Source organism: Neolamprologus multifasciatus, chromosome 22 (genome assembly GCF_963576455.1).
Source record: "Neolamprologus multifasciatus chromosome 22, fNeoMul1.2, whole genome shotgun sequence".
Lineage (NCBI taxonomy): Eukaryota > Metazoa > Chordata > Actinopteri > Cichliformes > Cichlidae > Neolamprologus > Neolamprologus multifasciatus.
Window position 1 is genome coordinate 12,346,210 of NC_140459.1, and position 27,202 is coordinate 12,373,411.

Consider the following 27,202-nt stretch of genomic DNA (forward strand, 5'->3'; position numbering starts at 1 on the left):
AAAGCCCGCAATAAAACTGGAGGTTTGCCATGAAACAGGCAGGAAGAACGTAACACCAAACTGGACTCACACTTCTAAATAAAATTCAACATATCCTTAATCCTCTGCTACAATGACTGCTAGCACTCTTGTCCCTTGTAATGGTACAATGAAAAATTGTTGGAGTGCTCCTTTAAAGTCAGAAAAGCAGCTAAAACCCCTTCTGACAGCCATCACCAAACAGGCAGCGATGTGCTGGATTTCTCCAAAAGCAACAATGTGGGTTTTTTAAAATAAATACGTGAAGGAGAAGTGTAACATTTTGGGAAATGTGCTTTTTTTCCCATTTATGAATCAAGACTTGGTCGAGATAATGCTACAGGTTAGATTATGGTAAAGGTTTCTCCAGAAAATCGTATCCTTTCAAACAGTTTGAAAAGATGTATGGAAATCCCTGATCCCTGTACTGATACAACCCACCCGAACAAGAACAAGACGTGCACGACAAGCCGAAACTACACCGCAGACAGTATAAAACATGGACGTACCTCCAGGGTTGGATAAATTAATTCAGTTCTGAAGCTTTTATTGTTTAAAAATGTTTCGTTTTAGTTTTTATTAGTTTCAATCTATGTAGACAGTCTCAGTAAACATGTCCGTCCATCATCATGTCCTCTATTTTTTTTTAATTCGTTTTAGTTCATTTTATTTTATTAATATGTAGTTTTAATTTTTAGTTTAGTTTTAGTTATAACAACCTTAGAAACGTCCATCTTTCATACCATCTACGTATGACGGTGAGGGCCGGACTCACGTCGTTCGCAAAGGTGATGTCAGTGGGAATAAATGGAGAGCGTTAGCTCAACATAGCAGCTGAAAGCCACTAGCCTGGATCTGTGTTATCATTAAAAATGAATTAATGAATTGCATTAAATCTGCCTACCAGCACTCTTAAGCCCACTGAATAACATGTTAAATGGTTGGGGGTTTTTTTTGTTAATGCACCCAAAAATCAAATTGTGATGCTGATATTTTTGGGGTTTTAAAATGCTGGCAACATTATGTTGGTAGCTGGACTCCAGGAAATATCTGCAGATTAACCATTCCTCCAAATGTTTCTTGCATTTATAGAGTACATATTATTTATTAAAGCAATCTGCAGTTTGATACTTTCTACTCTCCTTAACCTCATTTTTATTTTGTATTCTGTTTGTTTTGTTTTTTTAAATCACTGTCTATGTGTGAAATCTCACAGCATAAGGTCCTCAGTAGGCACCTGTGATACTTTTACTACTTTTACTTTAGCTATGTTGTTTAATTATTGCAGATTGAACTATTTTGTACTCTTTATCCTGCTATTATAACACAAAATTTGAATACAAATCAACAAAGTATCCATCTATCGATCTGTCAATCATGACTAGCCTTCCTGCAGTACCTTCTTAGCCCACTAGTAGTCACCACTAAAAGTTGCCAATATCATTTTACACTTACTTTATTCAGACGAATAAAATAAACAAGTTAGTGAGTGAAGTTAAAAGTGCTGGTTTTGTCCTCGTCACACACAAGCAGGCTAGATGTTTCCCTTTATTTCCATTATTTGTGCAAAGCTAAGCTAACCTGCTTCTGGTATAGCCTAACATGTATTGTACACATAAAAGAGAGAGAGTTAACACAATTTCTTCCCCTAATGTTAAACTTTCTCCTTAAATGTTAAATAAGATTAAAATGAAAGACAGTTTAAAATAAATCCTGACATCACCAAATGATCTTTCACAACTGTAATCCCCCCCAAAATATCAGCTCATGTCCTACAGAAGACACTATAACCGAGGCTGTAGAGGTCGACCGTTTTTGTGTGTTTTTCTGTGTGTCCGTCTGCATGTGTGTGCTGTGAAGAGGTTTTGTGCTACACCAGCCACTTCTCCATGCATGTGTGGAACACGGTCTCGTTGGAGTGCCACCAGACGTGCTGAACGCCGGGAACAGAGCAGAGGATCAGATCTCCGCGAGCCGCCAGCGTCTTCAGCCCGAAAACATCTCTCAAGTACAGCTGGAAGAAGAAAACAGAGCACGAGGGGGTCATTAATAAATCTACCACATCAGATTTTTGGTGGGGTTGTGCATGTATTTTTCTATTCTTTAGAAACAAAGCACATGCCTTGCTCCATAAATGAGACACAGATAAAAGATGGCTCTGCTTTATGACAGATCCATTAACGTGTCAAAGACATCAGAACAAAGTGTTTTTTTCTTTATTTTGTTTTTGTGTTAAACTGAAAAACATTTTAGTTTCTCACGATTTATTCTGGTAAGAATCATGGTTTCTCCTTTTTATATTTTATATATTTATTGATCATTAGATCTCTGCCACAGTATGTCTTTCTCCTGTCTTCTTCCCTTCATCCCAGCTGGTCACGGTTCCTAAGCCTGATTTTACTAAAAGTTTCTTCCTCTTAAAAGGGAGTTTTTCCTTCCCACTGTTGCCAAGTGCTCGCTTATTGTCTGATTGTTGGGCATCTTTAGAGGACTGTTATTGTGAATTAGTGTTATATAACTTATTTCGAATTGAATTAAATGACCTAAAAACAGATAGAAATAAATGAAAAAATGTATTCTGACTTTCACTCACATCTTGGTGCTGCATTTCAACAACCGTCTCGTTGTCGTCATAAAATCCAAACTGGCTGTAAAGACATGAAAGCAGTGTGTTAGCATCACATGAGAGTCATCAGATCATCCACAGTTACACGAAGCAACATGTCATTGACAGCTGTGACCACAAAGAATAAACTGAAATCCCTTTAAAGCAGAAAATATGATGCAGCCTTGTTTGATCTAAAGTCTTATTTTAATTATTTTAGCACCACAATGAGTTTAAATATATTATTTTTGTAAAATTTCGATCTAAATTCATTAGTTGCAACTAACTTTCACAAAGTCCAAAAATCTTTTAAAGATATCCATGTGTGTGAGATTTCAGGGAAATAAAGTCAGAGGAAGCTGTCACCTCGACTGCCAGGGCGTGATGACTCCATCGTCCGGTCCTCCAATCAGTACCAGCTTTTTGATTTTGAGGAAGTTCTTCTTCCATTCTGCAGATGGGAAATAAAACACACCTCATGGCTACTGTGCACTTTAACTGAGTCATTTTGATATAAGTAATTACTTGTTACACTGAGTAATTTTTGATAAGGGTTGTTGTTGGTTGTTCTTTTTCTGACCTGTTGAATTTGGGTTGGGTCTCTCACTGTTGAGCAAAGCCAGATAATCACTGCTGTTGACATAGAGGTCTCTGTGGTGGGGGTCTGCAGACAGGTGAAAAGCAAACACGATATCAAACTGCTCGTTTATGATTTTAAAGTTCGAAAAGGCAGGAAAAAAAAGAAATTTGCCGACTTCAAAATCTGTGAGAAAAAAGTAATCCTGGAGTCTCACCATTCCAATAGTTGCAGATGGATATCATCTGACCTAATGCAGTGTAACAGAAGTGGTAGAGGTTTGACTTCACAAACTGAGGGAAGAGGTACTTTAAGTAGTCTGTGTCTGAGGGGAAAGAAAGAGGAGCGAGAATCATGACCAAGTCAGAGAATAAATCAGTCCACAGCACGATGAAGTATTTCTGCAGTCTTTCTCTTCACATTGCTTCACAGCTTTCTGCTAACTGTGTCAGTCTGCTGACTGATGCTGGAAATAGCTGCGAGCTCTGGCTTGTCACCAGAGCAGCAAGAGTGATATGAAGCAGTAAGGCTTTGAGCTAAAATTCTCTTAAAAAAACAATAACTTATAAAAACAGGTCCAACAACATCAGTCTTACTGATTCATTGTTGGGTTTTTACTCCCCAATTTACAGTTTTGCTGATAATTATCAGGCAGCTTCTCATCGTGAGATTATGAGACTTTTCATTTTACAGCTGTCAGATATTGACACTGGTTCACTAACAGGGTTTTAGTAGATTCTCAACAGAGAAATACTGACTGCATTTAAAACACGCTGCTGAACTAAGCTCTCTATGTTGGACCCACCTCCGTACTGCCCGGCTTGAGGTGAGGACAGGGAGATGAAGGAGTGGACGTTGTGGTCAGACAGAGTGGAGAGGATCCCTCTGCAAACCAGACCGCCTGTAAGAACATCAACAAAGACACGTTTGTGCAGCTTTTCAGAGAGCAAGTCCACCTTCCAACCTTCTCACTGAATGTTATATAACCCACTTAGATTAAAAAAAAAAGTGCCTCACAGAGCAGTGACAGACAGATAACTGGTCAGCTGACTGTGCGTATGTCAATTTCCCAGTGCTCAAAGGTCTTATATCCAGTTATTTTGATTGCAAAATCCATTTTTGATCATTCATTCATCAAACAAACCTGAAGAGAGTTAGCAAACCACCTCAAATTTTTTTTGACAGGCTAATTCAACTCAGGAAGTCAAAATCTCTTTGCAAATCAACACATCTGTTTAGCAGAGAAACATCTGTTCTCTCGTATTAACACATGTTTTAACCTTGTATCATTGTGACATTTTAAACTCTAACAACACCTTTATTGTCATTTATTGTGCATTTCACTGCATCCAGTAAGTTATTTTTAGTCTGTTTTATTTCACTTTGTTTAATTTATTGAGCCATTTTACTTTGTGTTACAGTCAGCTTTTTACATCAGATTCTGTAATTTATTTAGAATTTTAGTTTAAATATGTTTACATGAGCTCCTTTTGTGGACTTTATTTAAGCTAACTTGAATGTTGTGACCATTTGTGCTAGAGTCAAAATTTAAACAGTTTCAGAAAGAAGAGGAGATGGGTTTTACAGGGATATTTGGTGCATCGCAGTAGCACAAAGCAATAATAAGGTGCTGCTGTCTGAACACATGCAGAAATAATTTAACTCTTCACTGGTCTGATGAAGAGCAGCTTTTCCTCTGTAGAAATGTGAAAATTGAAAATAAATCAATATTAATAATTTAGTTAATAAATAAAGTTTGAAGTTGAGCTTTTTGATTTTTCAGTTCTTGGGGTGAAATCTTGTGTGATATCAGGTTTTACTCCTGTCCACAGTTTTTGTTTTCGCAACCGGTTTATTTGAAATATTCAGCGCATTGCACAGTTTTGATTTAGAACCCATCTCACCAACAAAATCCTATAATTACATTTTTCTGACACAAATCTTAACATCGTGGTTAACCGGACAGAGCTTCCACCAGTTAAACTCCGTCTGGTGTCCAGAGATTCTTTAAAGATCTGATCTCCTATCCCGATCCTCCATTTACCACCAGCCAGGAGTTTTTTCCATCGTCTGTGATTTCTCAGTCAACATCAGATTAGGCTCAATTGTCTTGGTGGATGTGTTTCGGTTGAAGTCTGGAGAACCCGTCTTCCCAGGTAGTCCACCAGGTTATGCGTGTTATTTCTAGCGTCAATTAGTTTTAATGAGCGTGGATTGGCTTATCCTATTCAGACATGGAGGGGGCATGGGCAGGTTGCACAACCCTTCACACCCATTTTCACACCTATGGGCTATTTTGAGTCACGTGTTAACCTGACATGCATCTCATTGTACTGTAGAGTGGAATTCAAACTCGAGCTAGCAGTACATTAGTCAGTGTGGCGCTAAGACTTTGTGTCATTTCCTCTCACAAAGATGCTCAAATGCTGAAATACTCGAACGAGGTGTAGAAGCTACTTTTGGCTCGCCACAGCAGGTAGGCCCACATGTTTGAGACACCTTTCCTTACACAATCCCAAAGAAATGCGCGTCTCCTCCCAGGATCGAATGTGTAAACCACTACACCACTGAGCCACTCATGTGATGGTGACAAGTAAACATTCCACAATCAAGATAATGCTTTTCTCATAAAGACAAACTATTTTATCAAGAAGCACACAAAGTCCATGTTTTTTCTTTTTGGTGTGCTCTCTTTTCACAGAAACATGCTGAGTGAAGAGAATCTTGTTTGCATTACTTGTTCCTCGGGGGGGAAATTTACATTGAAATACAATATGGCGTTGCATGGTAGGAATTTCCAGCAGCTGACTGAAGCAGAAATCCTAAAGCAAACAGATCATCGAACACTCTTCCTGAAAATAAACCTTCACAGCTAATAGTGTCGCTCTGATATCTCCCTCAGCAAGATTGCCAGAGAAACCATGGACACATAACTGCAATTTGCACTCGCTCACCTTGAGAGTAGCAGATAAAGTGGACCCCATCTGCTGCGTTTTGCATTATTGGGTAGATAGCTGCCTTGAATCCCTCCACCTGTTTCCACATGGGCTCCAGGCTCGCACCCTTGTCAAACAGGTCAATGACGGTCACATTCGTCCCTGGATGAGACTGCAGGAGATGGAAGGAGATGGTTTCGCATCATTTAACAGGAAAAACTCACAGGAAGCACGGCGTCTAAGCAATTTGTCATATTATAGCGCTGAACAGCTACAAGAATCAGCAACGTGCCCTCAGTGACTTCAGATACCGGTGCTGTCAGTTATCCTTGAGGATGTTTAAGCTTCTGAATCACTGAACTGCAAATTAACTAAAGCAGAAAAAACAAGGCCTCAGATCCGCTTTCGGTATTTTAAGCCAACCACAAAGGTCTCTTCTGTGGTTTCCAGAAAAAATAAATAAAGAGGAACCTAATGTTGGTTTTAACCTCTTAAAACTCTCCTGACATGTCCAGAGAAACTCCAGAAATATCAACACACAAGTCAGGTATGGAAGCTTGTTCCCAACACAGAAAAAAAAAAATGTTTTATCTCAAAATCTTAACTTCTCAGAAAATAACTCAAAATTGAGAAAATTATTTGAAAATCAGTTGAAAGTAACTTAATGATAGTAATAATACAGTAATAATACATCTCTGATCAGAATGGTGTTATATTACAGGACAATAACTTCTCTATAATGAGCCCGTTAATTGTATGATTGCTGCTTTATTTCTACCTCAATAAAGCAGAAAGTACTTCATATTAAATCACTAAATAATGTATTACCCTTACCATAAAACTCGCTAACAGTAGATGCATATTGCACGGGTCGGGTCCACGTTTTGCTGATAAACGTGGTGATATAACCTGTAAGGCCTGCAGGATTTACTGTAAAATACACCTTAACTATCCCCTGAATCAGCCTCTCCGTTAGCCCCGACACTTACCTCGTTAATGAACCGCTGTAAGTTTATAAAATCCCCTGAGCTGTCGAACAAACCGTGCACGATGATCACTGGCTTGTACCCGACCACCGAAGCCCAGAGACACGCACCGAGCAGCGGCCACAGCAGCCCGGCTGCCCCGCTGCTGCTTCTCCTCCTCCTCATCCTCAAGCTGGCACAACCGAAACCCTTCATCACAACTTAAAGTAATAAAGGCGAGAAAAGGTGTTGAAAAAAAATAAAAGCATTAAACTGTTGGGTTTTTGCTAATGTGGCATTATTCTGGGTCCAGTTGTGCTGATTTAGACGATGCTGTTTCACGGCCAGCGCTTCTCAGTGAGAGTGCTCAAAACACTCCAGGAAAAGCAGAAACACTCCACAGCTGGTCCCTGCTTTTTGTTTTCGTTTGTTCCGGTTTTAAATTACAGGTGAAGTGGCCGCTACTGGCGTCATTTCCTGCTTCCGCTCGTCCAATCAGCGGGAAGCAGAGCGACACTGCTCCACAGGGTCACGCGCAGATACAACATAAACAGTTAGAGTTACACCACGACGCAAGTATGTAACATAACAGGCTCTGTTTATGTGTAGCTTTAACCGTGTCTCTCTGATTTTTATCAAATTCATTTAATGCAGGGCTGTGTAACTCAAATATTTTAATGCTTTTAACACAGTCTATTTATTTGTTGCTGCCAATAATGTTATAATAAAAATGCAAATACGGTCTTCTGCTCCTTATCAGCCATCAGCATATCGGGTTAGTTAGCCAGCAGCTGCTTGTCTGTCTAGAACTCAAGGTCCCACAGGACCTCAGCCCTGTTGTTTTCAACCACCTTGGTGGTGTTTCCCATCAGGAAATTCTAGTCAGTATATGGACAGATGTTCCTGTACGCTGTCCCAGCCACCTGGTTGTGCCTCTCAACTTACACGGGTCCAAATCTAACCTTCTGCAACTATATGTTTGATAGTCTCCAGGGCACCTTATCAGTCTTTAGCTTGACCCCTGCCTCTATGGATCTAGTGCTCAAGGGTTGTTCATGCGCTGTCCCTTAGCCTGGCCTTCTGTCCACCAATCTATCTCTGTCTGCCTTTATAAATATTGTAACATTATAAAAAAAATAAGTGACAGGGAAAACAAGTTTTAAATAAGTTTTATTTTTTAAATAATGTTTCATAAGCATTTCACTAAAAAAGTTTAATACATTTTGTCGACTTTGTGAGTTTCTGCAAAAAATAAAACAAAGTTTCAAAAACCTGAACCGAATAAGAACTTTGGTAGTTAATACAAAGCTAAAACTGGGGAAATGTTTCACTTTACGTAACTATAAAACTACTGATCATGAGAGCCATAATAATATGATGCAAGCAGTTCCCTCTTTCAATGGTGTTTGCTCCTTTGGTGCATACTCCGTTGTAAACTGGAATTACAATTTTACTGTTGCATTCCTCTGACAGTCAGTCAGGCTGCAGTTTACAGGCATGTTTATTCAGTCTGACCTTTGAACTTTGACATAAATCTCAGTCACAACATAAGCATACATAGAAATAGATAACAAAGAGGAATAATCTGGATGTTAGGCCACACGTACAGCTTCATCTTCAGTGCTGCTTGACAGACTCTAATGCAGTGTGGAAGGACGATGACCACTTCTCATTCACCTCTCCACAAAGCCAGTCCAAATCCTCAAAAAGTGCTCAGCTGGATTAAGAGCTGGTGACTCAGATCATTTTCATACTCTTCAACCCATTCAGTGACCTCCAAGCTTTGGCGTTATGGAAAAGCCTCATGAGTCCAGGCCTGTTCAAAAAGGTTGCCGTATCCCCTCTGCAACTTCATGTTTCCCATTTTTCCCAAATATTTTTTAGCACTTTTATACTTGGATCTGTATTTCTGAGCGTACCATTAATAAGCATATAATTCTGTTATTCAAAGCAGGTTTCATTACCTTAAATTTGTGCAGCCTGTACAGGCCACCCACTGACCAGCTTTATTAATTATGCAGGATCACTTATGGCATGCAGCTTTGACAGGTCTTTCTGCTTTAATTTTAATTTCAAACATTATACAGCCACAGACCCCTTCCCCCCTGACACTGGCCAGGAGTACCATCATCCTTGTAGAAACCACTCACATGACAATGAGATAAACTTATCACTCCAGATAATGTTGTATTGATTTGCAGTGACCCTTACCACTAAGGAGAATAGATCCAAACCACGTCAGCAAACTACCTCCCTTTAGCCTAGACTGAAGGGGTCAGCTTTTCCTTTTATTCATCAGGTAGTGGTCTGCTATGACGGGTTGCATACACTGTAGTTATTTAATGTACCTTTCATAAAGTAGGCAGCTCAGATGCTCTGCTGATGAGGTTTGAAAAGTTGAGATCTTATTGTGTCCAGATTTGAACATTGGAGGGGGCACCCTGGAGCAGAAATCATCTTGGGTGAAAAACTGCGATTCTGTGATGCCACTTTGCTGAAAAAGTGTCAGATTTTTAATGGAAATCCTCACTCTCATACATAGACAAAAGAATTTGAGTGAGAAATCATGTGAGCACAGGCTTTATTAACCAGTCCTGCAGGTTGAGTGCAGAACAAGATCCTCCAAATAAACAAACCAAAAAAAAAAAAAATTATGCTTATTCAAAATTCATCTCACGATCAGGTCGAGTTCAGACACAAAAACACCACATCACCCTCAATAATTCCTCTCCTTTGGTCCATTCAAACCACCTTTTCACCTAGAAAAAAAAAATCCAAATTTCCCATTAATTCTGATGAAAAAGTGAAATATGAAAGGTTGAAGGACACAGGTCATCTCACAAGTTGTACAAAGGAGTGCACGCGTAGACGTTTCCGATTAATGCTGGAGTGTCACATTGAGTTGTTTCGCTTTCACCGAGAGACGCTGTGGAATTCGATGCTTCGAAATGCAACAATGACGATGCAAATTTGACGGCTTAGAAAAATATTTTTCGCTTTACCCAAACTTTAAAGAAGCAACAAAAGCACCCGGGAGCTGCAGAGATCTTTTCCTGGCTCTCACACAATTAAATGCTCGAGTGAAGTGTGAGTGGCAAGCATAACCCAAAAAGAAAAAAAAGAAAAAAAAGCACCCCTACAAAAGTTGTACAAAATATTCTTTAGAGACAATGTTCAGTATCTCGCTGCTGGATGCTGTAGCAGCAGCTCTACACAGTAGGCTGCAACATCTCCTGCAGATGACACATGGTGTCCCTCAAAGTGCGAGCGAGTCTCTCTGCGTTAGTGTCCTCGCAGCAGTTAAAGGCCGTGATGGAGAAGTGGATGTGGTCTGCCTGAGGGTTGTAACAGACGGCGTAGCCGTCAGGAACGAGAGGCCCGAAACACATCACACTGTCTGTATTGTTTGCAGGCATCTGAAGAGACAAGACAGGAGGGAGATCAATAATGGAGCTGGGCACACGTCATTAAAACACACACAAATCCTCAAATCTGAGTCTCAAAGTTCACTCTTCATCACGAGAACACTAAGGCTCACCAGACAGCTGATCTAGAGCTTCCAGTTATATCACATGATCTGTACAGATGCCAAGAGCTCAAACTCACATTCTGCTGTTCTCATTTCATATCTACAGTGTGTTTTTAATTGCTCATAAAACATCAAATACGAGCACCTACATTTCCATGCGAGCTGGGCCGTGTTAACTTTGTTGACCAATAACATTCATCACAGTTATCATCAACAACCTCCTTTATGACTAAAATTAAATGAAAATTTGCAGTCACAATTTATGCTCCAACTGGTCAAAATCCACATAACCGGTGATCATAGCTGCTAACTGGAAACTTGTCATTGTCTCAACAGCCAGTTGGGTATTTTTTCCTGAATCACACTCATGAGACAACACAACTTTGTCAAAGATAAGAAGGAGAAACAAAACAACTACATCGTTGAGTCCAACCAAGCAGCACAGGTCCCCTTGTGCGAATCTGGAACATTCAGTTATACTGTACAAATGCTTTGATATATACTGTCATTTGAAAACTAAGGCATGCCAGAAAAACCACAAACAATCAGGAGCTAACCCCGGGGGAAAAAAAACAAAAAAACCTACAAAAATTTCACACATCTGACTGTCAACACCTAAAATGAGGAAGAGAAACAGATTCATTTTGAGGAAACTCCAAGCATCCATGTATGCGTGTGCTGCAAGAAATTCACAGGAACTTCACAAGAGATTATCTGGTAGAAAATTCCCTCTCATATAGCCACTATCATTTGACAAAAAAAAAAAAAAAAACCCCACAACAACAACAAAAAGTTCCTTTTTCCTACTGAGCAACAGTGTAAATAACACCTCAAACAAAGACACACACACACATACCTGTCCTGTCCGGAGCTTAAAGTGTGTTGCTAGCCCGTAAGCTGTGTCCATAAAGATTTTGGGAATGCTCATGCCCTCCTCGATGGCCTGCAGCTTGAGCCCCAGCAGGTGGCGGTCAATGCCGTGTCCATTAAGTGCCTGAACAAAAGAGAAATGAAACTGTTGTTTGAGTGTTTTTTGAATCAGTTAATCAGCAGCTTAGAGATAAATGTTTTAACATTTATTTAACACTTACCGCTTCAGTCAGAGCCGAGTAGGCATCAACAGCTTCTCTGAACAGCTCCTGCTTTGCTTCCCGCTGCAAACCCCAAAAAATAAACACATTCTGAATCCAAGCTACAAAAATCCTCCAACAGTTCTGTTCCCGTTCAGCGGAACAACTTTCTCACAGGGTTTGTGTTTCTCACCGATACGGACGGATTATCAAAGGCCAGAATGAACTGGAGCCCCTGCTTGGTGGGTGAGCGGATGTACTCGGTCCTCCCTCCTCTAAACATCCTCTGAGAGGCGATATTGCAGGCAGAACAGACTTCACTGTGAACTCTGCAGACAAAAATAAAGCCAATATCAGAGACAAGGCTGCTAACAGGCAGGCTTCTCTCCTCCTGCTACCCCCCCAAAAACCCATCTCCATAGAGACTGTGTCTGCTTCCAAAAAGACAAAAAACAAACTAAAAACCAGCAACAAACAACTTAAACAATCACAAAGAAAGAACAATACAGTATCCACATCTGAACCAAAGAGTAAAACAGTGAAATGTGGATTATTAAATATTAGGTCTCTCTCCTCCAAGTCTCTGTTAGTACATGACTTAATAATTGATCAACAAATTGATTTACTCTGCCTTACAGAAACCTGGTTGCAGCAGGATGATTATGTTAGTTTAAATGAATCAACACCCCCGAGTCATTCTAACTACCAGAAATCTCGAAGCACAGGCCGAGGGGGAGGTGTGGCAGCAATTTTTCACACCAGTCTATTAAGTAATGAAAGACCAAGACAGACTTTTAATTCATTTGAAAGCCTGATGCTTAACATTGTCCACCCCAGCTGTGAAACTCAGAAACCAGTCTTACTTGTTATCATCTATCGTCCACCTGGGCCTTACACAGAGTTTCTGTCTGATTTCTCAGACTTTATATCTGATTTAGTTCTGAGCTCAGATAAAATAATTATTGTGGGTGATTTTAACATCCATGTAGATGCTAAAAATGACAGCCTCAACATGGCATTTAATCTGTTGTTAGACTCAATTGGTTTCTCTCAAAATGTAAAAGAACCCACCCACAACTTTAATCACACTCTAGATCTTGTTTTAACATATGGCATAGAAACTGAACATTTAACAGTGTTTCCTGAAAACCCTCTCCTGTCTGATCATTTCTTGATAACATTTACATTTACAATAATTGATTACGCAGCAGTGGAGAGTGGACTTTATCAAAGTAGATGTCTTTCTGAAAGCGCTGTAACTAAGTTTAAGAATATAATCCAGCCACTGTTATCATCGTCAATGCCCTGTACCAACACAGAGCAGAGCAGCTATCTGAACGCTACCCCAACAGAGGTCGATTATCTTGTTAATAATTTCACCTCCTCACTACGTACGACTCTGGATACTGTAGCTCCAGTGAAAACTAAGGTCTCTAATCAGAAGTACCTGACCCCGTGGTATAATTCTCAAACACGTACCCTAAAGCAGATGACTCGTAATCTGGAGAGGAAATGGCGTGTCACAAATTTAGAGGATCATCATTTAGCCTGGAGAAATAGTTTGTTGCTTTATAAGAAAGCCCTCCGCAAAGCCAGAACAGCTTACTACTCATCACTGATTGAAGAAAATAAGAACAACCCCAGGTTTCTCTTCAGCACTGTAGCCAGGCTGACAAAAAGTTAGAGCTCTTTTGAGCCAACCATCCCTTTAACGTTAACTAGTGATGACTTCATGAACTTCTTCACAAATAAAATTTTTATCATTAGAGAAAAAATTACCAATAATCATCCCACAGATGTAATATTATCTACAGATACTCTTAGTTCCATTGATGTTAAGTTAGACTCTTTTTTTCCAATCGATCTTTCTGAGTTAACTTCAATAATTACTTCCTCCAAACCATCAACGCGTCTTTTAGACCCCATTCCTACAAAACTGCTCAAAGAAGTCCTGCCATTGATTAATTCTTCGATCTTATATATGATCAACCTATCTCTAATAATCGGCTATGTACCACAGGCCTTCAAGGTGGCTGCAGTTAAACCTTTACTCAAAAAGCCATCTCTAGACCCAGCAGTCTTAGCTAATTATAGGCCAATCTCCAACCTTCCTTTCATATCAAAAATCCTTGAAAGAGTAGTTGTCAAACAGCTAACAGATCATCTGCAGAGGAATGGTTTATTTGAAGAGTTTCAGTCAGGTTTCAGAGCTCATCACAGCACAGAAACAGCTTTAGTGAAGGTTACAAATGATCTTCTTATGGCCTCTGACAGTGGACTCATCTCTGTGCTTGTCCTTCTTGACCTTAGTGCAGCATTCGATACTGTTGACCATAATATTCTATTAGAGCGATTAGAACATGCTGTAGGTATTACAGGTATTGCACTGCAGTGGTTTGTATCATATCTATCTAATAGACTCCAATTTGTGCATGTAAATGGAGAGTCCTCTTCACACACTGAGGTTAATTATGGAGTTCCACAGGGTTCAGTGCTAGGACCAATTCTGTTTACATTATACATGCTTCCCCTAGGCAGCATCATTAGAAGACATAGCATACATTTTCACTGCTATGCAGATGACACCCAGCTCTATCTGTCCATGAAGCCAGATAACACACACCAATTAGTTAAACTGCAGGAATGTCTTAAAGACATAAAGACTTGGATGGCCACTAACTTTCTGCTTCTTAACTCAGATAAAACTGAGGTCATTGTACTCGGCGCTGAAAAGCTTAGAAATATGGCATCTAACCAGATTCTTACTCTGGATGGCATTACCTTGGCCTCCAGTAACACTGTGAGGAACCTTGGAGTCATTTTTGACCAGGACATGTCCTTCAACGCACATATTAAACAAATATGTAAGACTGCGTTCTTCCATTTGCGCAACATCTCTAAAATTAGAAATATCCTGTCTCAGAGTGACGCTGAAAAACTAGTTCATGCATTTATTACTTCCAGGCTGGACTACTGCAATTCATTATTATCAGGATGTCCAAAAAACTCACTGAAAAGCCTTCAGTTAATCCAAAATGCTGCAGCAAGAGTACTGACAGGGACTAGAAAGAGAGAGCATATTTCTCCTGTTTTGGCTTCCCTTCATTGGCTTCCTGTTAAATCCAGAATTGAATTCAAAATCCTGCTCCTCACATACATGGTCTTAAATAATCAGGCCCCATCTTATCTTAATGACCTTGTAGTACCATATCACCCTATTAGAGCACTTCGCTCTCGCTCTGCAGGCCTACTTGTTGTTCCTAGAGTATTTAAAAGTAGAATGGGAGGGAGAGCCTTCAGTTTTCAGGCCCCTCTTCTGTGGAACCAGCTTCCAGTTTGGATTCGGGAGACAGACACTATCTCTACTTTTAAGATTAGGCTTAAAACTTTCCTTTTTGCTAAAGCATATAGTTAGGGCTGGACCAGGTGACCCTGAATCCTCCCTTAGTTATGCTGCAATAGATGTAGGCTGCCGGGGGATTCCCATGATGCATTGAGTTTTTCCTTTCCAGTCACCTTTCTCACTCACTATGTATTAACAGACCTCTCTGTATTGAATCGTATCTGTTATTAATCTCTGTCTCTCTTCCACAGCATGTCTTTATCCTGTCTTCCTTCTCTCACCCCAACCGGTCGCAGCAGATGGCCGCCCCTCCCTGAGCCTGGTTCTGCCGGAGGTTTCTTCCTGTTAAAAGGGAGTTTTTCCTTCCCACTGTCGCCAAAGTGCTTGCTCATAGGGGGTCATATGATTGTTGGGCTTTTCTCTGTATCTATGAAGCGCCTTGAGGCGACATTTGTTGTGATTTGGCGCTATATAAATAAAATTGAATTGAATTGAATTGAATTGAAGGTGTTCATCTCAAGTAAGTGCTGCACTTTAAAGACAAAGCAGAAAACAAAACTTAATGATTCTCACTCTTGTAGACAATTAGCACACTCAGAATTTACAGAGAACTCACGCATTACAACCAAGGTATGCAGAAGAGCATCTCTGAACACACAGATTGCATTCAGAAGCACGCAGTCTACAGCAGCAGAAGACCAAACCAGGTGCAGGTGCCACTACTGTCAGCTAAGAGACAGAAACTGAGGCCCCAGTTCACAGGGCCTCACCAAAACTGAACAATAAGATTGGGAAAGTGTTTCCTGGTCTGATGAGTAAATTTCTTCTACAACATTTGGGTAGTAGGGTCTTAAACAGCATGAAAGGATGGATCCATCCAGTAACAGCAAACTATACCTAATAAAGTGACTGATCAGTGTAAATCAGTCACTCCAATTACTCCAACAGAGCTCATCCGATCAAGTCCAGGTATCAAACAAGGCGTTAGATTACCAGGTGGACTGGTGTGAGGGAAGAGGAATCTATTTTATGATCGGTCGGTTCACAAAGCAGCTAAATGGGTCAGTTCTGGACATTACCAGTTATTAAATAAAGTAACTTTCCCTCTGTAATGCAACGGGGTTGAAGTAAAAAACTACAAATGCCATCTGATCCAGTCTGACACTAACCACACCACAGCAGGAAATTCTAACAGCAGATTAAAAAAACAAAAACAAACAACACACGAGAAAAGAAAAGAAAAGCAGATTGCTGGCACTGACCTGTAGTAGGCGAGCTGCAGGGCGACCTGGATAAAGGAGTTTGGGCTCATCTGGTGCTGCTTTGGAAGATTCTTTCCAAACTTCTTGAAGTTGAACACATTAACGTCGAGGTCGTTGATCAGGCTGCAACAAATTCAGGACAAACATTTGCATTTGTGATTGATGATTTTATGTTTAAAGTCAAGGTTCAATTAGCAGCTTTAAATAAGCTTTCAGACAGCAGTGTAGAGAGGAGGTGGGAAATCACTAGATTATGTGACAGACAGAAAACAAAGTTTACTTCTACCTACTTTGACTCACTATTTTAGACATTTCCATATAATATTTTTAAGTCCTGTTGAACTCCACACTGCACGTAAGAAAAAGCTTTATTCCTCAATCATATTTTGGCATCTGAATGATTTGAGAGAGCTCTGAAATTGCACAGCACCATATAAAAAGCTTGGCGTCTGACCAGGACAGCAGTGGATTATGAAGAATGACTTTACAGTTATCCACAGAGGCATTATTTCGATCAAGGTTACATAAACAAAGCGAAGATAAATCTGTTTACACTCCTGTGGCCTTCTTTTAGAGCAAGTTCTCTCCACCTCTGTCAGATTTCAGAGCAAACACAAACATGCAGCTGATGGTGTGCGGAGAGGTCAGCGCGCTGCAGAGCTCAGCTCAGAGTTTAAGTTAAAAAAAAAAAGTTGGGAGCTTACATGTCGAGGTTCTGCTTGGCGTGCTCAATGTCCCTCTTGATTTCTCGGTCTATATGAAAGTAAAGCTTCTTGGGCATTGGTAGCGGGAGCAGCGGCGCCCTCTTTGTGTCCGGTTTCTCACTGCAGACAAGAAAAAAAACAAACAGAGCAGAAACCCCATCATTCTCCACCTCAGCTCAATTTTTCTTGACTAATTCAGCACATCTGCAGTTTCAATCCAACATCTCACCAGTACTCGATCACATGATCCAGCAGCGTCGCTACAGGCGGACCCTCGGCCGTGGCTTGCTCATACAGAAGACCCCACGAGCCGTCCTCTCCCACCACAAACTGTTCAAACACAGACACAAGTCAGCACTCTGCGTCAGCTGCTCTAAACAAGCCATCTCTCGCCATTCATGTGCACATTCCCACCTGAAGCGTTTTGTCAAACCAGCGGTTTCCGCTGTTGGAGAACGTCCCGCCGCCATGAAGGACCTGCGCGGCCTTGCGGCTCGCATACCTGTCAATTAAAGTGGTTGCACAAGCGATTCTTCAAGAGCTCACACGCAGAAAACCACAGAGAGAGTGCACAACATTTAAATGGAGCAATAGCTCAAATACAGGTAGTGATAATTGTGCAGTGTTTCCAAACCTCCATAAGAAACAATAATATCTGCACAGACAGCATTACTCAACTGATTTAGCAAACACAGAAATACTCGGTGTGTGTGTGTGTGTGTGTGTACACATACTTTTCATCTGATATCCTCATGACTGGAGAATCCAGACACAAGGAGAAAAGTCCCGCCTCTATCATCCGCACCGATTCCTGGTTCAGTTTATCTGATACACACAGAGACAGTCTCATTTAAACCCAATTTTATAACTCGTCTCCCACATGTAGCCGTTATTTTTATGATGCCCAACAATTTTTAAAAAAATATCTGAAACACCTGTTGTACCGTTCACATTTTAACCTCCTAGTTTAATTAAACCAATAAAAAAAAAAATTTAATCACACGAGATATTAACAAGTTGATACTTTGAGTATTTCTATTTGATGATTTTAACCTCTCCACTTGTTCCTGCTTATTGATTGCTTCTCCTTATTTTCTGTTATGTATTGTTTGTTGGTGCTGCTATCACTAGGATTATTTCCCCATTTGTTTATTGTTTTTATTTTATACTATAGAACACGTTTTCATACATAATGGTATGTTTATATTTGTATGCACCAAAACAATCTACAACTTCAGTGAAAGCAACGACTAATTGTATCACAGACGTAAAGAAGTTATTGTGGAGGACCTGCTGTTTGTGCGTGGCAGCCAATGAGAAGAAAGCTGCCTTAAGGTTCTCGGATGAGAGGTGAAACGTCTTCAAGCAACTTAAAGAAGTCCAGACGCTTTTTTTGCAAGCTCCTTTGACTCCCCTTTCTACAGTTCCATCTGGTTTCCAAGTTTGACACGACAACCTCACATTTTTCTGTTTTTGCATTTATCAAGTATTAAAAGGAGTTAAAATAAAAAGAGTCAAACTATTTGACATCATCACTCCTCCTGTCCTTTGCCAGCTCGTACGGTTATTAACATTTCTCCTCTATCAGCTCCTGCACTGTCCGTACACACTCCGCCTCTTCTGTCCCAAACTACTGTTTTATAACTTAATGACTTACTTGAAAATAAAATTTATTCCCTTTGAGGGGCTGCACCACAGTATTAAATAAATGAGGATAATTTTGAGCTGTGAATCATGCAAAACTACTTCGGCAGACTCTAAGTATGAAAATAACAAGATGGAAACATAATGAGTCCAACTTTCGTCATTTTAAGTGTCTGAGAGTTTCGTCCATCACCAACGTTTCAGTTTTTCCAACCAAGATTGATTATTGGGTTTCTGCTGATGCAGGCATAAAACATTTAACACTTAAAACTGCTTTGAGACATGTAATCAGTCCATCATTAAACCGGTGTTACATCTAAACATGAAAAGTTCTGATCACTGAGCTGCTCCAAGTACACAGCAGCCTCTCCTGTCTCCTATGTGTAGTTAGGTTTCTACAAAGCAGATGATAAAACTACTGAGATGGAGGGTCTCATTATCTAAAATCTATAGTGAGGTAAAAATTAGCACATCAGAAAAATGGATGCGAGGGCGTATCCTATGCTACTCTAACACCAGCAAAGCTTCACCAACATCAGGGGATGTTAATCCTACAGTCAGAGCTTGGCATGAAGACGTTTCTCACATTTTTATTTTCTTAAACTCAGCCATTAACAGATCAGTTTTGTTTGCTCTCTTAAAATAACCGAAACCAGCAGCAGCTTACAGTGAGATAGCAGTCAAGTAGTAAGCATGTGTGGTCATGTGATCTACCTCTCAGCAGGCGGTTGTAAGCCTCTCCCCATGTGTGGCGGTGCTCGCTGGTCAGGATGCCCATCGGCTCCTTGTCCGTCTTCCAAGACTGAGACCTGATCCTGAGCAGCTGTCCGTGGATCTGACTCTCAGTCATCCGCGAGCCATCGCTGTTATAAACCTCCAGCTGGAAGAACTGTGAGTAGGAGGAAAACCATGTCAGTAAGATCAAGGTTTTTAAAAGCAATACAAAACTAAAAGCGGGGGCATCTTTCGATTACTAAGCTGCACTAAGGGCTTTTTATAGTCACAAAAAAACCCTTCAAATCCACAGAAACACCAACATTTACAGTTATCAAAAAACCAAACAAGTTCAAAGCTGAGACGATAAAATCTGAATTTCTGTTAAGCAGTTTAAGTTCTTTGAGGGTTTTCCTGTTGTGCCTTTTACAAAACAAAAAGAATTTTCACCTGAAAAACATCCTCAAAAGTCCGTCAGAAAACCGAGGCTCAGTGGATGAGACACTTTTTTTTTTGACGAGTACATTTCTATATATCTAGATCTCGATCGATCGATAGATATCTATCTATCTATATTTATTTCTCACTGCGGAACTACTTCCTGCCGGGACTCTCATGTATCCAAGCTATAGCCTTGCAACATCTCTCACCCCTGACCTGATTGTTCTTGGCTGAGGTGCTGAGACGAGGCGCTCCAGCCTGCACCGCGCCCCGCCCAGCAGCTGTTTCAGCAGGACAATGCCCAGCCCCACACGTGCAGAGCAGCACAGGACTCTCTGGGTCCTGTATTTATATCCAGAGACTTTCTTGGCCAGCGTTTAGTCACACTGTCTCTCCAACTGAACATTTCTAGGATACTCTAGGTCGACGTGTTCATCAGAGGGCGCCACAACAACACAGCACAGCTGCACTCGTCCATTAAAGGAGAACAATTCCTCGACAGATCAGAGTCCATGCAAATACTGCTGACTGCATCACATTCAGTCATACCTCAGATTAAATGGTGTGCATATACATATAGATTTTAACTTGAGCTACAAAATGTATTTAAAAACACAAACTTGCATTTGTCTTACTAGTATACAATAACTCCGCTTACTGTCATCAGTCCAGAGTGAGATCTGATGTTGTACTTGTGGCTAATAAACACTGTAGAAACAGACTAAATAAAAAACAAACTATTTCTATGACTTCTCTGCTGCAGCTCCAGCAAACTTGACGCACTGCAAATAAGTCACACCCTACATCAATTAAAGTCACTTTGGCAGCAGAAGGCCTTTTCAGTAAATCTGTTAACCTTTGAAAAAAATTGAGCCACAACAGGAAGCGCCAGAGGTGAACATCCAGGATATTTTGTTCATTTTGGACGCTGCGTCTTCTGAAAGATGAACAACTTACTAACCTACAATAAAAAGTATAGCAGATCTGAGTATGCAGTAGTCCTTAGTCATTATGAAACACTTTGTGTAGATTTAGTACATCTCATTTCATGCTTTTTTTCCTTTCCAGAATCAAACATGTTTTCATGGTTTAAGAATTCCTGTGAAAAAGTAACAGATGTCTGAAATGCTAAGAAGCATGCTTTTAAACACTTCTCTTCCTTTCTCTAATTACCCAACTGAACTCAATGTTAAATCAGACATCTGCTTACTGGTTCTCCACTTATGTGCAGATACTTTACAAACTAAATAAGCTTCTCTTTTAATCAAGATGTAGATGAAATATCCACATACAGCCAGCAATCATTAGATAAAACAACGATCTCGTGGGATAATGTGCTGCCAGAGTACTCAATGTTGAATGCTTCCTGTACGATCACGTGACTTCTGTTTGCAAAGCTTGGTGTATCAACAATCAACTTGGAGTTTAAGAAACACAAAAAGCAGCTTCAGATGGGACTGCACAAGACTCGACTTGACTGGCAACACAAGAAAAGAACAAAAGAGACTATCTAAATCCCTCCTCTGCCACCTGTCAGGCACCACTCACCTGGTAGTTCCTGACGACAGTGATGTGCGTCGGCGAGCGGCGGGAGCGGCCGTAGTGAGCAATGTAGTCGTGTTTGGGGCCGGGGATCCTGCAGGAGGAGAAGAGGAGCGGGTAGAGCTCCTTGCACAGGGGCTTCCTTCGCATGAACTCGACCGGCAGCTGCCCGCTGACAGACAAAGAGAAACATGTCAGTCGTTATTGTTTTTTCCCCCCATCCTTTACCTCTGCTTTCCTCAGTCACCCTCTCTGGTTGTTTCCCAAGTAAGATGAATCCCTCAATCCGCCCCTTCTGCTCAGCCATGTTTTGAACAATGAGCGTATACTTATAGCTGCCGCCTCTTCAAAACAGTCACTTAATGACTGCCTGCACCTACAAAGACATGGGTTACCCTCTTCTTGACTGCACCCTGCACTAGTTAAATACACCGAGGGACAATGAATAACATCTCTGTGCAGGATCGCTGATCACCTCACAACTGTGCAAAGAATAAAGACACACATCAGTTTTGGACCTGCTCATTGCACAGGACCTCACCTGATAAGACGCTGCCCCTGCTGTAGCTCTGTCAGTAGGCAAAGATGCAGAATGTGAAAGTCTACAGACTTCTAACATGTCTTATTAGGACACTGGAGAATCTGATGGCTTATAACTGACTATTTAATTAAAGTAATGTATAACAGACATTGTTAGTGTCCACTCTTTCAGCGGGAGCCACAGTGGTGTTTAACAAGCAGCACAATTCAATTAAAACCAAACAAAAAGCCAATTTGATATAAGGTGACAAAGTACAAGTAGGTCCTGTTTTAGGATTGTACATGAATGCTTATAGAGCAAGAAAAAAGGTAAAATACTTTTAGAAAAGAAAGAATCTAGATTTTTTACTGATGTTCATCGGGGGAAATGCAAAGACATAAAATAATATTAAAACATCTCAGACCCTCCTACTCTTCCAAACAGAGATCCAAGGGAAAAATGATTGGTCAGCAGACAGTGATTTCTACCCGTTCATCTCCAAACTGTAACCTCTCTACAGCACAAGTTACCATGCTGATGCACCCTGTTAAGAAGTGGACCACCTTCATAATACAGAAAACCAGGCTTAGCCCTGAAGTTACTCGGATAAACCCAAATTCTGCTTCCCGGTTCAGGCCGGATCATTCTGAGCCCGACTTCTTCCTAAATCAGCCTGTTAAAAACGTTCCGCTTCCAGCTAGTTTAAATCTTATCTCCCTGTCAGAATTTAAACTGTTGCTGCTGAAGTCCACAGACTGTGATAAAGGCATCCCTCACTGATCAACACAAGGCCCCCTGATTGTTACTCAGCACTGTAACACCAATTTTAATCTTACAGGATGCATAACAAAATAAAAAGTGCAATGTGATAAAAGAGTTCAGATCAGAAATGCACAGCAGCAGAAACTTTCTATACTTAATAGTTCAGAGTTTGTGCAGTGGGAATAGAGCAGAGAGTAGCTATGAAAATGAGAGCGAAAGACAAGGAAGAGGGAAAAAAATAACTTTTTGGAGTTTAAAGATTCAGAGCTATGCTGAATGCGCCGACACTGAAACACCGTTTTCATGCTTCACTCGGGGAGAGAGAGAGACTCCAGCAGACGTTGCAGCACTGAGCTGCAGATTCTGTTACAATATGTGCAGGCGAGTACATTTAGACACAGATTAACTTCATGCAGCAGAGAAAACACAAGGCGATGCCAGCCGAGTGACAGGTCACAGCACAAAAATAGAAGCAAATAAAACTGACTGCAGCACCGCAGCTTAAACGCTGTCAGAGGATTACTGCAAAGTCTGACACCAGTACAGAGCCTGTGATCCACCGGGTAATAACCAGCTCCATAAGCTCTAAATGGAATAACTGTATTTTACTATAGTAACCCCTCAACCCCACCACCACCACACAGCAGAGAGACTGGGCACCAGTAAATATGACTTGTATAGCAGCTTGTACTTGATCTGCACTATAAAGTGTGACATATTTTAGTTTTTATTCCACTGATTTAATCTGGCATCTGTGTATAGTTCACAGGTTAAACACAGAATATGTGAACCAAACGAAAAGGTGTTTGATTGAACCTCTGTATAAAAGTCACTGCCATTTTACAGACTTTGGTTCATGGGTTTCAACCAAATGAAAGCTCCTCTTTTACAAGAACGAAAGTTTTAAGTTCTCACTTTCATTTTCTTTCAAACATTAACAAAAAGCCTGAAACAGCTCTTTGTTTTTAACATAACATTAGTTAAATTACTATCAATGAAAGAAATGAGTTTAAGGAGTCATATTTATAGAAATATTTTTACGTGATTGTTACGTATTCAACTTCAACTGCGACAAAAACAATTCAGCTACACACTCATCTGCCACTTTACTAGTTACGCCTGTTCAATTGCTTGTAAACGGAAGTATCTAATCAGCCAATCATATGACAAAAATTCAACGCATTTAGGTATGAGGACACGGTCAAGACAATGTGGTGATGTTCAAACTGAGCATCAGAGTGAGAAAGAAAAGTGATTTAAATTACTTTCAACGTGGCTGGCCTGAGCATTTCAGAAACTGCTGATCTGCTGGGATTTTCCCAGACAAACATTTCTACGGTTTTCCAAGAAAGAAAATATCCAGTGAACAGCAGATCTCTGGGAGAAAATGCCTTGTGAAGGCAGAGGTCAGAAAAGAATGGCGAGATTGCTTTAACCTGATAGCGACTCAAGACAACCACTCATTACAACCAAGGTATGCAGAAGAGCATACCTTGTGAGAACTTGAAGCAACAGAAGATCACACATGGCATGCTACTACATCAATATGGTCAGAAATCTCAGAAATGTTTCCAGCTCCTTGTTCAATTTGTGCTAAAAAGCATTCATGTAGCTAACAAGCTGTACTTAATAAAGTGTCCAGCGAATGCTTGCTGAAAACTTGACTTTCTATTTTCACTGGAGACAATGCTGTTACTTTTTGTACCAGTGTCCTCAGCATTTTTAGCCTTTAGAGCAGAAAAGGGAAGTCCTGCCATGTCCATATGTTAGGCGGTACAAACATGTTGCATAAATTAAGACTTACGTGTTTATTTTGGCCTTAAAGTCCAGAACGGCTGCAATCAGTCTGGACGCAAACCTGCAGGGAAACAGACACGAAGCGGTTCTATAAACACAAATCATATTCAGCTAAACCAAGCAGCACGATGAAACCTCAGAGATCATTAATGGCATGATTCATGTTTGTTTTTGGGTTTTTTTAGGCGATGAGATCTAAAGGATTTAAGTAAAACGGACCCCCTTTTCAATCTCACAGATGCAGCCTATTCAGTTTATGCGTCTGTCTTTTGAAATAAGACAACAGAGGAAGTAACAACTTTGGCACACAGAGGAGCATGAGATCATGTTGCAAGCTTTAAATGATAAAAATAAAAATAGCAGGTGTGAGTATCAGGATCATAAATGCATGATGACACAGCAACACTTAACTAAACCCTTTTGCTTCTGTGTCCTTTAACACTTCTGTTCTGTTTACACACTACAAAGACCTGTTGCTGCTGTTGTACTGAAATCTAAAAATGGCTTACACGCTATGAACTGTGAGGCTTTGAGTGTTCAAAATACATACAGCGCGGGCCAACACATCTTCAGCGTTGAGATGCTGATGTCAACTTTGTGAGTTAACATCAGCATCTCACCCTTTAATGTTTAATTTTAATTAAACGGGTTTCTGCACCATCACTTCCACATAGCTGTTCTCTGCTGTCTCTCTACATCAGTTTATGTAGACTCACACCAGCTGGCTCCTCCAGTCATTAAAATCTCTGCGGGGCAGAGAGATAGCCGCGTTCGAGTGCACGGGCAGAGGCTGTCTGCTCTCCAAGTACGCCCGCTGCACCCACCAGTCCGAGATCTGCAGGGGAGACCAAAGGAAGGGCACGGAAGTCAGCTCTGAAGTTCAAAAAAAAGGACCAAAACCACAAAGGCACTGATTTGTGTTTTTACTGGAGTCTGTGTGTGTGTACCTCAAAGCTTTTAACAGACTTTTGATGCAAAGTTAAGTCACAGACAAGAAGCAAGACATGACTCCTCTTTGATTCCCGACAATAGGGTATACGTTTTAACATTTTTCCCAAAACTTTGAAATAATAAGTTCGTTTAATGCAGAACAAGAGCTAAATACATACAATATCATAAAGTAATGCTTATTTTAGTGATTGTTTTTAATCGATAGGGGATAAAAAACTATTTTGAAACACTGTTTTGCAACGTAGCGTAGATATACACTGAGGGGAAAATGGTGATTTACATGGCCTCACTGCCATTGGGCAACAGAAGACTGGAAAAATGCTGCTTGGTCTAATAAGTTAATTTCTGAATAAAGTTACCCAGCTTATAAACCATCAAATCACACATTTAGGCTTGCACAGAAGCTGTTTTTCCTCAACCATTATTAGTTTACTGTTTTTTTTCCTCTCTATTTATTGAGAGAAAACGTCCAAACCATCAAAACATCACCAAATTAATGTTTTGTCTACAAGTGGCCAAGAAATAATAATCAAATAATCAGGGGGATTTTTAATAAGTTATTCTAATTAACTGATTCTGAGGGGCTCATGTGGGAGTCACCAATTTATTTTTCATTGATTGAGTCACTTCTTTCCCCTTCCGCTACACACCCAGTTCTTGTTGAGTCTGGCTCTCTTCTCCAGACCCTCCTGCAGCTGTAGACCAAGCCCGCCCGCCCGGCCGAAATCGTGCACCATCTTACGGGTGTGGCTCAGCTCCTCGGGGGGCAGCAGGGGCTCCAGTGCCCGCAAGTAGCCCTGTAGGGTTTGGGCCAGAGGAGGCACCGGTTGTGGGGGCACCGAGGAGAAGAAACACAGCTCCTGCCTCAAGGAAACCTGCAGGTGGAAGGTGAAGAGGTGAAATAGAGTTCCTCATTTGAAAATGCTGAAAGAGCAGTAAGTGCATGTGAGCACGGTGCAGGAACTTCCTCAGACGTTTGACCAAATGCCAGAGAGTGCAGGGCGTTTCAAGAAAAGGAGTCAAAGATATGACAGTGGAAGCAACACCCGCTGCTTCTTGTCCGTTTATCATCCGTTTCTGCTCACGCAGAAAGAGTATAACAAGGCTTCAGACTTTTAGCTTGACAGCAAGTGTGAAAACAAACGTAGACTCACCCGGGACAGCCATGCTCTGCAGGTCCCTGAGTGAATGCGCCTAAAAATCATCTTTCCTTGCGTCACAAATCCGCTCCGTGTTCAAAGGAGTGACACAAAAAACCCAGCTGGGCCTTTTTAGCTCACGACAACTTCTGCACAGTTCGCGCGAGGTCAGACGGGCAAAATGAAGCCCGGACCTCCTCCTACTTCTCCACGATGGCTGCAGAGCACAGTCCTCATCGCTCGACACACATTAAGTTTGAACTCGTTTATATTTCGGGAGAAAAACCGAGCACAGCCTGCCCCTTCCTTCGAGCCGAGGGCACGCGAACCCTCACGTACCTTGCAGAAGTGACAAACTGGCGCACGTGCGGACGTGAAAATGTTTCCGTAAACAGCTACGTGACCGAGACAAAGGGCGCAGTGCCGCCCCCGTCCACGGGGTGTCACTGTTAGGCCTGATGACCTCACAAAGGGCGGGTTTGTTCGACATTGTAACCCGAGTCTACATAAAAACATGCCTGATACCACTTTTTACAGCTGCGAAAATGCAACAATAATCGTGTATTTTAATATTATTTTCTGAATCGTCTTCTAACATCGTATTTTATTAACTTTATCTACTGGAGGCAGTGCAGGTAACTACAAGAACAAGGTTAAATGCAGTGTTCTTGATGTCACTGATG

The 27,202-nt window shown here is 40.9% G+C and overlaps 2 protein-coding genes and 1 long non-coding RNA gene across 3 annotated transcripts; all 3 read right to left on the minus strand.

Annotated features, from left to right (window-relative positions):
• Positions 1 to 964: 964 nt before the first annotated feature.
• On the minus strand, positions 965 to 7,317 carry ppt2b (palmitoyl-protein thioesterase 2b). Its single transcript, XM_085148190.1, has 8 exons — positions 7,126 to 7,317; positions 6,155 to 6,308; positions 4,006 to 4,101; positions 3,418 to 3,525; positions 3,204 to 3,287; positions 2,990 to 3,074; positions 2,612 to 2,666; positions 965 to 2,032 (listed from the first exon to the last, which is right to left on the minus strand). The coding sequence occupies exons 1-8, from the start codon at positions 7,315 to 7,317 to the stop codon at positions 1,889 to 1,891; spliced, it is 918 nt and encodes a 305-aa protein (XP_085004316.1). The 3' UTR covers positions 965 to 1,888.
• cratb (carnitine O-acetyltransferase b) lies at positions 7,271 to 26,935 on the minus strand. Its single transcript, XM_085148189.1, has 15 exons — positions 26,535 to 26,935; positions 26,031 to 26,255; positions 25,146 to 25,264; positions 24,437 to 24,490; positions 21,357 to 21,522; positions 19,368 to 19,542; positions 17,744 to 17,834; positions 17,424 to 17,511; positions 17,239 to 17,339; positions 17,010 to 17,129; positions 16,306 to 16,428; positions 11,894 to 12,029; positions 11,722 to 11,784; positions 11,487 to 11,624; positions 7,271 to 10,517 (listed from the first exon to the last, which is right to left on the minus strand). The coding sequence occupies exons 1-15, from the start codon at positions 26,583 to 26,585 to the stop codon at positions 10,311 to 10,313; spliced, it is 1,857 nt and encodes a 618-aa protein (XP_085004315.1). The 5' UTR covers positions 26,586 to 26,935; the 3' UTR covers positions 7,271 to 10,310.
• Positions 10,771 to 11,480, minus strand: LOC146493034 (uncharacterized). The gene is made up of 2 exons (XR_014871866.1): positions 10,903 to 11,480; positions 10,771 to 10,848 (listed from the first exon to the last, which is right to left on the minus strand). It is a non-coding gene; the product is annotated as an uncharacterized LOC146493034 (long non-coding RNA).
• Positions 26,936 to 27,202: the final 267 nt, after the last annotated feature.

Bases quoted from the DNA above. Each gene is read 5' to 3' on its own strand.
- cratb (XM_085148189.1), bottom strand. From the start codon at position 26,585: ATGATTTTTAGGCGCATTCACTCAGGGACCTGCAGAGCATGGCTGTCC. The intron at 17,835-19,367 runs GTAGATCACATG...TGTGTGTATCAG, and splicing joins TTACAACCGCCTGCTGAGAG to ATAAACTGAACCAGGAATCG. The intron at 10,518-11,486 runs GTATGTGTGTGT...TTGTCTCTTCAG, and splicing joins TTAAGCTCCGGACAGGACAG to ATGCCTGCAAACAATACAGA.
- ppt2b (XM_085148190.1), bottom strand. From the start codon at position 7,317: ATGAAGGGTTTCGGTTGTGCCAGCTTGAGGATGAGGAGGAGGAGAAGC. The intron at 3,288-3,417 runs GTGAGACTCCAG...ACCTGTCTGCAG, and splicing joins CATCTGCAACTATTGGAATG to ACCCCCACCACAGAGACCTC. The intron at 2,033-2,611 runs GTGAGTGAAAGT...TTCTTCTTCCAG, and splicing joins TTGAAATGCAGCACCAAGAT to CTGTACTTGAGAGATGTTTT.